Source organism: Solanum verrucosum, unplaced genomic scaffold, assembly GCF_900185275.1.
Source record: "Solanum verrucosum unplaced genomic scaffold, falcon-dt-bn FXZP01000103.1, whole genome shotgun sequence".
Lineage (NCBI taxonomy): Eukaryota > Viridiplantae > Streptophyta > Magnoliopsida > Solanales > Solanaceae > Solanum > Solanum verrucosum.
The window spans coordinates 6,202,002-6,214,705 of NW_026020048.1; the positions used below are offsets into that span (position 1 = coordinate 6,202,002).

General features: G+C 32.8%; 1 protein-coding gene across 1 annotated transcript; it reads right to left on the reverse strand.

The window, feature by feature from the left end:
- Positions 1 to 1,807: 1,807 nt before the first annotated feature.
- LOC125822127 (probable LRR receptor-like serine/threonine-protein kinase At4g36180) lies at positions 1,808 to 5,228 on the reverse strand. The gene has a single exon (XM_049501499.1). The coding sequence runs from the start codon at positions 5,226 to 5,228 to the stop codon at positions 1,815 to 1,817; it is 3,414 nt and encodes a 1,137-aa protein (XP_049357456.1). The 3' UTR covers positions 1,808 to 1,814.
- Between the last annotated feature and the right edge of the window lie 7,476 nt (positions 5,229 to 12,704).

Below are 12,704 nucleotides of genomic sequence, written 5' to 3' on the forward strand. Positions count from 1 at the left end.
TGTGTGAATTTGTTACTTGCATTTCAATAACGAACTAGATTGAATGGCTTATTTTATTGCTCTTCATTGGGGAAAACACTGGCCTTACAGATGCAACATATTTTTTGTCTCTGTTGAGTTTTTAGCCCCATTGTGTTTACCCAATGTTAAAATTCAGAATGTCGGCAAGTTAGATCAATCAGCTAAAACATGTAATTATAAACATTATTGCAATATGTAGCACTCCCAGCATTGAAAAAGCTAATGCTATAGCTCTCTGCTGTAAAAGAAATAGTATACAATAAAAAAACAAATAGATGATGCCTTAACGGTCACTGCAGCTGATTTAGTGATAACAATATAATTAACACAGATCTCAACCTCGTGCGAACATAAGCATGCTACTTTATTTTATTATGATTGATCGGGAATCATTTTTATGTCCGCCTCTACCATAGTCTTGACTCTTGTTGGGGAAATTCACCGGAAATTATAATAGATGATGAATCCTCTTGGCGAAAAAACTTGTCTATGTTATGGGGGAAGACATAAAAACAAAACACCCCACAAAATGTTGGAAATGAATTGATTAGTGGGTCACCATGCCAATCATTTTCTTCCTTTAGTCTCTTTCAGCCTGGCCATATTCAAAAGGATTCATCACCCCACAAAATCCCAGAACTTTTGATCCCTCATCATCCTTGGCCATTAAACTGTAGGTAGGGTAGAGGAATTTATTTGTCAGCTTCCTTCCTTTCTTATTACTCCACAGAAAACAATTACCCAAGTCGTAGTAGTATTCAAACTTCATTAATGCAACTGGAGAGAAAGATGAGTCAAATAAAATGCACACAATTTAAGGTAATTCTTGGAAGTAGTATTTGTTCTTATTTTTACCAGAATTTACATATACTAGTAATCTTAGTTGCTTGGACTTAAGTGCCTGTATCCAATACGGGTGCAGATTTAGAGATCAGGCCTTACATTATCTAAATTTTCAAATTATGGATCCATGCATGGAACGCGTGCGGAGATTCAACTAAATATAATTCAAATATTTGAAAAATAGTTATAAAATCTAAATTATGATATATTATATGGAAAGCTCCAGGAGAAAAGGAGAATTCTTGAAGGAGATAAAAAGATGACATAGAAATTTCTACATACAAAATATTCTCTTTTCTTCAAGTTCACCTTTACTTTTGTTTTTATTACGTAAATAATTGAATTTGTCTGTCAATCAATATATCGAAAATCAGTTGACCAAATCGGATATGAATTCCATGTATTGTGATACCAAAAGTGAAGAGACAAAAGAAACTTAGCTAGTAGTAATATTTTATGCATTCAACGGCTACATTTTCAGTAACCCAAGAGATACCTTTTAAGTAGTTTGCAGTCACGTGATTGAACCAGACTGGTATTTCCTGGTTTTTTTTGTTGGTTTTGGGCGGGAGAGGCCATGTTGTGGGCCGGCCCTTAATATTCAACTTGCACAACAGTCCAAATGAATTAACTCAACAAACTCACTTCTTTTTTAGCTTTCTTTGACTTATTGATAGCACTACATTTTGGTCCCCACGCCAAAGGAGAAAAATCCCGGCACCATGGGGAGCGAGGTGTTTGAATAATAGCATAAAACAAGAATCAATAAAAGAGAAATATTGTTTCTCTTTTACCTTAAAAAAATCAACAAGAAAAAAAAAGCATGAAATTGAACGACTAAGTTGCTAGCTAGCTACTGCTGCGTTGCATTGCATTGCAAATTTACTCTCACAACTGATACAAAGCTAATAATAAAAAAAGGAAAAGAATTAGAATGAACCTCGGGGGATTCAGGCGGGTGAAGGTTGGCATGTGGGATCAGCTGAAGACGCGATATCAGGTCCCACACGACAGCCTTCGAGCATGAACACAATGTCGGCCATGGTGGGACGATCAAGTGGGTCAGGTGCTGTGCATAGCAAGCCTACTTTAATTCCTAGCAAGAACTCTTCCCATTCTGATGATTCAGGGTCCAGTTCGAGCAATCCTGGCTCTAATAGTTCGGAAATTTGCCCTCTTTGCAATTGCCTCTTCACCCATTTCACTATGTCCTCATCTTGTGTGAACATTAAGGGTCTTTTTCCTGTTAGCAGTTCCAGCAAAACAATGCCAAAGCTATAAGCATCTGATTCTCTTGTGGTTTCTCCGGTTAATGCTACTTCTGGAGATATATAGCCTAGGGTACCAACTGAAGTTGATGTGGAGGGCTCGGTTGGTGTGGCTACTACAAGCTTGCCTAGGCCAAATTCTGAAAGATGGGCTTCAAAGTCTGCATCGAATAGGACATTCTGCGGCTTAACATCTCCGTGGACCATTGAGGATGAGTGAAGGAAAGCCAAGCCACGAGCAATGCCAAGTGCAATGAGGTGGCGCATTGGCCAGTTGAGGACATGACCATCTTGGTGGGATGCTTCTTGGAGCAGTGTTGCAAGGTTCCCGTTAGGCATGTAATCATGGACAAGTAATCTGAGGTTAGGCGGGCCAGCATAGTACCCACGCAGAACTGTTAGGTTCCTGTGCTTCACCCTGCCAAGTGATTCTGCCTCTTTTCTGAACATGTTCTCACCTAGTGTTCCATTTGAAAGTCTACGAATTGAGAGCACCATTCCATCATTGAAACAGGCCTTGTAGACCACCCCATAATGTGTTCTGCTTAGCACATGTTCCTCGTCAAATTCTCTAGTTGCTTCAATTGTTTCAGCGAGTGTGATTTTGTTATTGAACATAACAAGTTTGGGTCCACCATTCTCACCACTGCCACGACCACCACTGGTCCTTGAACTAGCCCTTGCAGGACTATGCTTCTTTTCTCCAGCTGCTTTCTCTTTGAGCTTCCTGCGCCACCTCAAGAAGTTGTAAGTATATAAGCAGCAGCATGATAAAAGGAGAAGAGCTCCACTGGCAGCCACAGCAATGAACATAATCAATTTATTCCCACCATCACCAGATGTCTCACATCTTCTTTCCAATGGCTCCCCACACAAACCTTGGTTGCCAGTATAATCCAATGAGTTATTAAAACGGGAGCCCAACATCTCCGGAATCTGGCCGCCCAAATTATTGTTTGACACATTGAAACTCACCAAGCTAGAGAGCATGGTAAGATTAGCTGGGATTTCTCCAATGAAGTTGTTAGTAGAGAGGTCAAGGACAGTTAGGTTTGATAACCTGGATAGTGACTCTGGTATGTTCCCTGAAAGATGGTTCAAGTCAAGCACGAGTGATGTCAAGGATGAACAATTGGAAATATCCACTGGGACTTCACCTGTTAAGTTGTTTCTACCCAAATCTAGCACACTCAAGTGGGAAAGACGCCCGAGATCAGCAGGTATTTGGCCACTCAATGAATTTGAGTGAAGATTCAAATTCTCCAGAGCAGAGCAGTTGCCCAAGTCGGGAGGAATCGAACCATTTATGTGGTTGTTAGACAAAGAAAGTACAACTAATGAGGTCAAGAACCCAAATGTAGATGGTATATGGCCAGAAAAGGAATTGGAAGAAAGATTCAAATATTGCATGCCTAATAAGCTACTGAAACCTTCAGGAACATTACCAGACAACTTGTTTTCTTGCAAAGCTATAACCTGTAGATTAGGCAAACCAGCAAGATCAAATGGTATTTCACCTGAGAAATTCTGTCCGCTCAAATCAACAACCGTTAGCTTATACAAAGTCCCAATGCTAGAAGGAATAGTGCCTGAAAAGCCATTTTTACTCAGATTCAGAACCGAGAGCTGCTGAAGATTCCCAATATCAACTGGCATACTGCCAGAAAACTTGTTTCCACTGAGATTCAGTGTGCTTAAATTGCTCAAAGCCATTACCTCCTCGGGCAAGCTTCCATTGAGACCATTTCCTCCCAAGTTGAGATTTTCGAGATTACTCAAATTTCTAAAACTAGAAGGAATGGAACCCGAAAACTGATTTCTTCCCAGTGACAATGTCTTCAAGCTTCTAAGATCACCTAAAAACATTGGAATGTCACCCGTCATTCGATTCCCTTCAAGATCAAGAACTTTCAAGTCACTGCAGTTCGTAATCTCAAACGGAAGAGCACCTTCAAATGAGTTATTTGTCATTCTCAGTTCCTCCAATCTCCGCAAGTTCCCAATGGCACTTGGGATTTTTCCAGAGAACAAATTCCATGACACATCCAGCGACGTCAATGCAGAAATGTTCGTCAAAATCAAAGGAAATTCACCATGTATTTGGTTGTGTTGAAGATCCAAAATTTGCAAAGAACTAAAACATTTAGAAGACTCTTGCTTGACAATATTCGTGAATGCATTGAAACCCAACTGAACAATCCTAAGTGAGGGAGGATAAATGGAAACATTGCAGAACAATGAAGCTGGTAAGGAACCAGAGAGATTATTATGTGATAAAGATATCACCTGAAGCTTCGGTAAAGCAGCAATTGCTGCCGGAATAAGACCCCCTATAGCATTTCCTTCGGCACTCAAGTGAACCAACGATGAACAGTTAGCAATTGCAGAGGGCAAAGTTCCTACCAAGTTGTTGTACGCAAGCCACAGGTACTGAAGCTGTTGAAGCCGACCGAGACTCGCCGGAATTTCGCCGGAAAAGCGATTATAAGAAAGATTAATCAGAAGTAACTGAGACCGGTCAGAAAATTTCCTCGGAATGTCTCCTGAAAACAAGTTTGACGAAAGATCAAAGTATCGTAGACTCTGAGGAAGCTCTCCCGGGATTTCACCAGACAACTGATTTCCGGCAACATTAAAGATTTGTAAATCAGTAAGGTTGAATATTTCCGGCGGAAGATTACCGGAAAATGCGTTACCCTGTAAAAAAACAGAATGCAAAAAGGTACATTTGGATAACGAAGCTGGAACAGTGCCATTAAAGAAGTTGGACCGGAGGCTTAACTTGCGCAGCATGCGCACGTTACCAATTTGGGTACTAAGTGGCCCACTGAGTTGCAAATGAGGGAGACGAAGTTCACCGACCCGGCCATTGACGCAGAAAACACCTCGCCAATCACAGGGAGCAAAAGGGGAAGAAGAATCCCAGTCAGTGAGTGCACCGAGTGGATCATGAATACTAAGTTTAAAAGAAGTAAGCGCTTGAACTTCCAAAAGGGTTTGTGAGTTTCTCTGAGCAGAGCATAATGTAGAGAGAAAAACAAGAAACAGAAGTAGATAAGCAGCCATGAAAGAAGAAGAAGAAGAAATCAAGAACATAAGAAAAAGGAGTTGGCTTGGTTTATAGTGAAGGTTAAAATGGGTGCATGATAAAGGGGAGAAGATGAGTGTTAATGGCCATAGCAGAGGCCCCCTCACTTTGCACAGAGGTACAGAGTGACACAGAGAAGAAGAGTGAGGGAGGAAGTGGAGAATGTGCAAATGAGCACTTTTCAAAACAAGGGCCAGCACTTTTTAACCTCTTATGGGTTGAATCATTTGACCCTCTTGCTATCTTATCCTTCCTAAATTAAAGATCATTACAACTTAGTAGTTAGTAGTACACTACCTAAGAGTATCAATCTACTCCCTCCGTCATAATTTACGTGATACTTTTCATTCTTCATAATTGATTTAACTAATCTTTGAGAATTGAAGTCACGATGAAGAATATATGAGAGTACTATTGATTTTCTTGATTAAAAGGGGGTGGGGATAATTTTTATTATTAAGTATTAGTTAAAGTTTATATTATTTGATTTCGATAAGAGAAAAACACACGTAATTAAATTGAGACAGAGAGAGTATTTTTATGTATGATGTTTATATTGGTCACATATTTAGATCCACATGCTCTATATTTTTATTGTTTTTTTTTTAATTTTCATAAAGTATATGTTAGACTATACTAAGTTAGTGAATTGTTTTGTCAACTTTAATTTTTGGATCTTGGAGAGACACTAACCTCTAATTTTGTTAAATATTCAAACTTGATCCGAAATTGGTCTATATACTTAAAAGTTGTCCAAAGTATATGAGCTGGCAGCATTATTATATGGAAAAGTAAAGTGAGTTTTCATGGAAAATTGAAAACAATTAAAGAAAATGCACAGTAAACTCCTTTAATTTGTAGTTGTAATTGTTAATGCATATAATGAGACATAAATTATAATAAAGCCTATAATATATAGTACTAATAATAATTGGGCGGGGCCAAGTGTCTGAAGTTACTATTACAATTAACTCAAATTAAATTTTGTACAACAGCATCACAATAAAGAGAATGCATCACTAGTCAATGGTCAATGCTGAGCTATAAGTTTTATACTCCCAACCTTTATTTTTATTTGTCATTTATTTTTAAAATATATTTTATTTTTTTGTTATTTTTTACATATAAAAAAAAGACAATAAGTAATTTCTTTCAATGTTTACCCTTAACATTAAATATTCATTTTTCAAGACATCATTTAATAGGGATAGTTTTTGTAAAATAGTTATATCAATAATTATTTTTTTAATAGATTTATCAAATCAAACTGTGACAAGTAAAAATGAACGGAGAAAGTATTTTTGGATTGTTTGCTAAGCAGGATGGATTTATCATATGAGAATTGAGATTATTTTATTTGATCTTTATGATGAAATAAAATAATTCTGAAATTATTAAATATATCAACTCAAACATGAAATAAAATTAGTTTCAAATTTATCTTAGAAATTATTATCTTTATTGAAACGATGTGTTAAGTCCCATATATATTAATGCTTCCCTACTTTCTGGTTCAGTTAAAAAAAAACTGGTAGATTTTATTTTACTAGTCTCTTATCTTTTTACCTTTTCAACTTTTATCCCAAAATTAGCATTTTGTAGTCTGACTTACTTTTGAAATGTGAGCTAATCAAATGGAGGTGGAAAAAAAAGAGACAAAAATCTCTACTGCAGAGATTTTGTTTTGAATTCTCTCAGTGGGATAATTCAAATGTTAAAATGTGTAGAATAGTTTCAAACTCAAACATGTTACTCCCTCCGCTTTTATTTATTATATGTCATCATTTTTTATTTCACGTGCATTAAAAAATTAAATAAGGTTACTATTTTGCCCTTATTTATTTTTTTAATCAGTCTTTCAATCAATGAATATGATAAATACTATAAGTCAACTATTTATGATAGGGATAACAAAGTGTAAAGGAAGTGAGGGAATAGAAGATTGATGAAGGCAAATTTCTACTTTGTTGACTCTTGGTTTGGGAACTTTATTTGCCTTGTGAGCTTATAATAGGACCACAGAAAGTGCAACATATTGACTGATGGGTTTTCCCCAACTTTTTAAACTAGTTTTAACAGTACTTGTTAATTGTGAACAGGAAGAAAAAAAAAGAGGGGGTTGGGGGTGGGGTTTTGGGGAAATTTCTGCTTTATTAACATACTAGATAATGGTGCCCGTGCTATGCACGGGCCCAATAATATAAATGGTATGTTTTGAGGCTAATAACGGAGTTTTTGAAGCAATTATTTGCGTGGATAAAGAAATAAGTTTTTTTTATCACAAACTTGTACTTTCTTTGACACTATTTAAGGCATAATAAGACTATCTACATACAATATTTTTGAAATATTTTATGTTGTCAATTATCATGATTTATAGTATTTTAATGATAGATTCACTTCAAGAATCAGTGAATTTTTTTGTATTTTTTTGAAAACATATTTTATGTTGTCAATTATCATGATTTATAGTATTTTTACGCAATTTTTAAAAATAAAAAACACAAAAAAAATAAAACAAATAAATAAAATGGACCCAATATATGTTATTTTTGTTGTCTCAATTTATGTGACACAAATAAAATTTGGAGAGTCATCCAAATTTTCATATTTTTTTTTAAAATGTTTTAAGTTATTAATTATTGTGATTTATAATATTTTTATGTAACTTTCAAATAACCTACATTACTGGTCACTTTGTCCTAATTTATGTGATATGGATAAAATTACAAAATTAACCCTTTTAAAATGTCTTTTAGATATTTTAAGTTGTTAATTATTATTATGTATAATACTTTTTTGATAATTTTAAAATGATATGTGTTATTTTTTCTGTCCCAATATATGTGGGCATGATAGAATTCTGAGAGTGAACCTATTTTATTATATAGCTTTTAAATATTTTAAGTTGGTAATTATTGTAATTTTTAATGCTTTTTAAGTAATTTGTAAATGATATATGTTGTTTCCTTTGTCCCATTTTATATAGTATAAATAAAATTCCCAAAACCAACTCAAATTTTAATATATTTTTTAAAATATTTTAAATTATTAATTATTGCGATTTATAATATTAAAAAAAATTAAATAGAAAATGTACAAAACTTGTATCAGCCTAAAAAATGACCACGATGATTCGAAGCCTACAAAAAGCAATAAGGTTGTACGTAATTTTAAATACTTAATATATATTACTCTGTTTGTCTCAATGTATGTAGCATAGATAAAATTTCAAGAGTCAATCAAATGTTGTTAATTGTTAAGATTTACAATACATTTTCCGTAGTTTTTAATAATTTCACATTAAATAATACATATTACTACTTTTGTCTCATTTTATGTGACATTGATAGATTAATTTTAAGAATCAGTCAATTTCTTTATTTATGTTTTTTTAATAAATATTTTAAGTTGTCAATTATCACGATTTATTATATTTTATACATAATTTGTAACGATAGATTAATTTCAAGAATCAATCGAATTTTTTTTATATGCATTTATTTTTGAAATATTTTATGTTGTCAATTATCATGATTTATAGTATTTTTACGATAGATTCACTTCAACAATCAATGGAATTTTTTGTATTTTTTTCAAAACATATTTTATGTTAATTTATACGCAATTTTTAAATATAAAAAACACAAAAAAAAGACAAATAAATTAAAATGGACCCAATATATGTTATTTTTGTTGTCTCAATTTATGTGACACAAATAAAATTTGGAAAGTCATCCAAATTTTCATATTTTTTTAAAAATGTTTTAAGTTATTAATTATTGTGATTAATGGTGTTAAATTGTCCAATAATATAAATTTTAAAGGTACAACCATAAAAGAAGAATGTACAACACTATCTAAGCACATGTAACACTTGTCATGTGCTAAGTAGTAGACATTCCCACTTATTATATATAGTAAAATATATAGTTTGAGCAAATTTTATTGAGTTTGATCAAATCCACATAATCTACTACTTAAGGACTTGTTTCACCATAAAAAATATTTATTCGAAAATCAATGTCGGTCATGGAACTTCCAAATGCAACTTGAAATTGGAAAACAACTTATGAAATGTTTTTAATTTATCTTATAATTTCAAATAGAATGTTCTTTTCTCTCCTTCGTAAAAAGTATAACTAAACACAATTCTATTTTCAGTTTCAAAAAAGTCATACAAAGTGAAAAATATTTAATTTTTATAAACAAGCCCTACTTAATTTTCTTATATTCTCTTTCTAAAAGTTATACATATTGAAATGTGATAGCCAACAACATTTAGGTATTTGAAATAATACATTCCTGTCAATAATCTCATAATCTCGGGTTCATAAACCAACAAATGTGAATCTTGATTTTAAGTTTTGATAAAATCATGAAATTAAACATCACGTTTTTTGTTATAAAATAAAGACTAAGTACTAAAATTAAACTAATAACAACCAAGAAAGAAAGAATATAGTAGAGCGATAAAATAGGAAACTTTGTATCTTTCTTATTTTGTGTGTTTTTCCATACAAGTTACAATGCCTTTTATAGGTATAAAAAGGGTATAATGGACGTTTATTAAGTAGGTGTTTGGCCATGTGATATCATATCACGATATGGTATCGTGAGATGGAATTAGCGTTTGGACATGCGATTTTACGCTGATTTCATCTCATGATTCCATATCGTGAGAGGTGATACCATATTCTCCAATAACCATGATATGGAATTATATGGTGATTCCATATCATGATTTGAGATATTTTAATACAATAATTGATCCATGAGTTTATATTTTGTTAAAACAATCCCACATTTATATCTACTAACCATTTGTTTCATATGTAAATAAAATTTATAATCACATCATTACTTTTTAAAATTTATTATTCTCACCGACATAAAATTTATTATTCTCACCAACATATAGTCACTTTAACTCACACCTCACGATTGTGAAACTTTTCAACATTCACTTGAAACAATTAACCGGCATGTTAAAATAGTTGCCGAGGCAATTAGCAAGATGGAACCAACATTTATACAACAAAAAAATATGATTGGTGTACATTCCAAAATTTGACATAATACTTGATTTTGGCCTTGGTTTAAAGTAAAATTTCAATCACATTAATAAATTTATTTTATGGCCTTAATAAGTGAACATTTATATTTTATCAGTAAGTTATTAGTATTTAGTTACATATTTCCTATCAACTTTGTTTAAAGAGATAATATTTATTTTATGACTTTGCATTGTCTTGGAAGCACTATTTTTATTACTCTTACAAATATTATTTTTATGAAGTACATTCTATAATGCTTCCAATTTATTTTATGTTCCCTAAACTAATATTGATGTATTTTTTATTTGGTAGAATTGTGTTGGTGCGATTGATGGAACATATATAGAAGGGGAGGTTCCTAAAGCGGTGCAACAAGCATATCATAATCGCAAAGGAAGAACATCACAAAATGTCTTATGTGTTTGTGATTTTGATATGCGATTTACATTTGTTGCTGCTGGTTGGGAAGGTACTGCACATGATAGTAAAGTACTTGAGAATGCACTTGTTGAACCAACGTCACAATTTCTATTTCCGCCACATGATAACTTTAAATTACATCCTTAGAATAAGTATTATGTATTTACACAAAGCTGTCTCATTTACGTCACATATGCTTTTAGTAATTCTTTATAAAATGTTTTTTGGTAGATAAATATTATGTTGTTGATGCTGGTTTCCGAAACACAGAAGAATTTTTAGCTCCATACAAAGGTAGTACGCTATCATTTGCAAGATTACCGAGGAAGTGAAAGAGAGCCTCAAAATGCCAAAGAGCTATTTAATTATAGGAATTCATCTCTGCGCAATGTGATTGAACGGACTTTTGGAGCTTGAAAAAATAGATTTAGAATATTGAAACAAGGCATGAACCATTATGATATTGATACACAAGTGAAAATTGTCATAGCTTGTGCAGTGTTACATAATTATTTGCGAGAATACCAAAGTAGTGATGAAATATTTATGGTCGATGAACATGAAGATATAGTTGCGGAGGATATTGACCAACAAATGACTCAAAGTAACAATGTTGGTTCGTCTTCTCGGTCACATGATCGAGAAATGCAAGTTCAACGTGAGAAAATTGTTCGTACTATGTGGGAGGATTATATTAAAGACTAGTACACTACAATTTATGTTCAATTTTTTTTATTAAATTAAAGTTAGATGAAACAATTAATTAAGTGGAGAACAAATAACTTTATAATAATTTATTATGCGATTTTATAATTTTTTGTTCATTTTATAAGAATGAATAAATAATTGGGGCTATTTTAATAGTTTTACAACTTATGAGATTTTTATGTTTATGAGAAAATATACAACACAAAAATTCTATATCGCATGTCCAAATAAACCTTCAATTTCATCTCATGAATCTATATCATGATACCACATCGCTTGGCCAAACGGGCCGTAATTCATTTACAACATTTTTTATTTTTACTAACTTTTGGAGTTTTACAAAGTAGATTTAGATTATCTAACTCGTCAGTAATTAATTAGTATGAGATGATTTAACAGGCATTTGCTCTAGACCTTCACATTTTTTTTACAACTATTGGCTCCCTGACCACACTTTTCCTATTTTTGCATAATATAGCGGTCTAGTAAAATAATAGTCGATAATATATATGTTTTGTATATTAAAAGGTTTATATACAACTTTTGTGTATAATAGTATATTTTGATAGAAAATCTAATTAGTTTTTAGCTATTGGGCCAAATTAGGGGTGTCAAATGGGCGGGTTGAGTTGAAATTAGAGATATTAAAATGGGTTGAAATAGAAATCGGGTTGGGTCTTGATCCGCCCAAATTTGCTTTGGGCTCAAATGAGCTAAAAAACGGGTTGGGTCTTGATCCGCCCAATTTGACCCGATTAATCTCAATAATTTTAACATAGCGATATTTAACTTTTATAATCACAATTCGAATTTCAGCTCAAGATTTTATTTTTTTTAAAAGTAACAAATAGATAGATTAATCCTAAAAGATGTTAAATAGATATTAATTCATACCTTTAATATAGGAACATATCTTAGTAAAGAGTTTTAAAACGGATTGAAATTGGAGATTGAATTGGGCTCAATTGAGGATTCTCTTAAAATGAGTTAGGCTTGAATGAGTTGAGATTGAACCTAATTCAAATTATCTTGAGCCCAATCCTTGAAATTCTGGACGAATTACCTATGTTTAAATTCATTTTTTACACCCTTCGGCCAAATATATAACTTTTCCTTCATTCATAAGTAAGTGATATTATTGAGAATGAAAAAAAAAATTAAAATTCTTCACTGACATCTCAGTTTAATGGCCAAGACGTCCAAGTTTCACCTTCAATGCACATAGGTTAATGGACTGAAGTTTTCGGGCTTATTACTTGTTTTGGGCCACCTCGTATACAACATTGTTGGTCCAATTTT

Bases quoted from the DNA above. Each gene is read 5' to 3' on its own strand.
- LOC125822127 (XM_049501499.1), bottom strand. From the start codon at position 5,228: ATGTTCTTGATTTCTTCTTCTTCTTCTTTCATGGCTGCTTATCTACTT.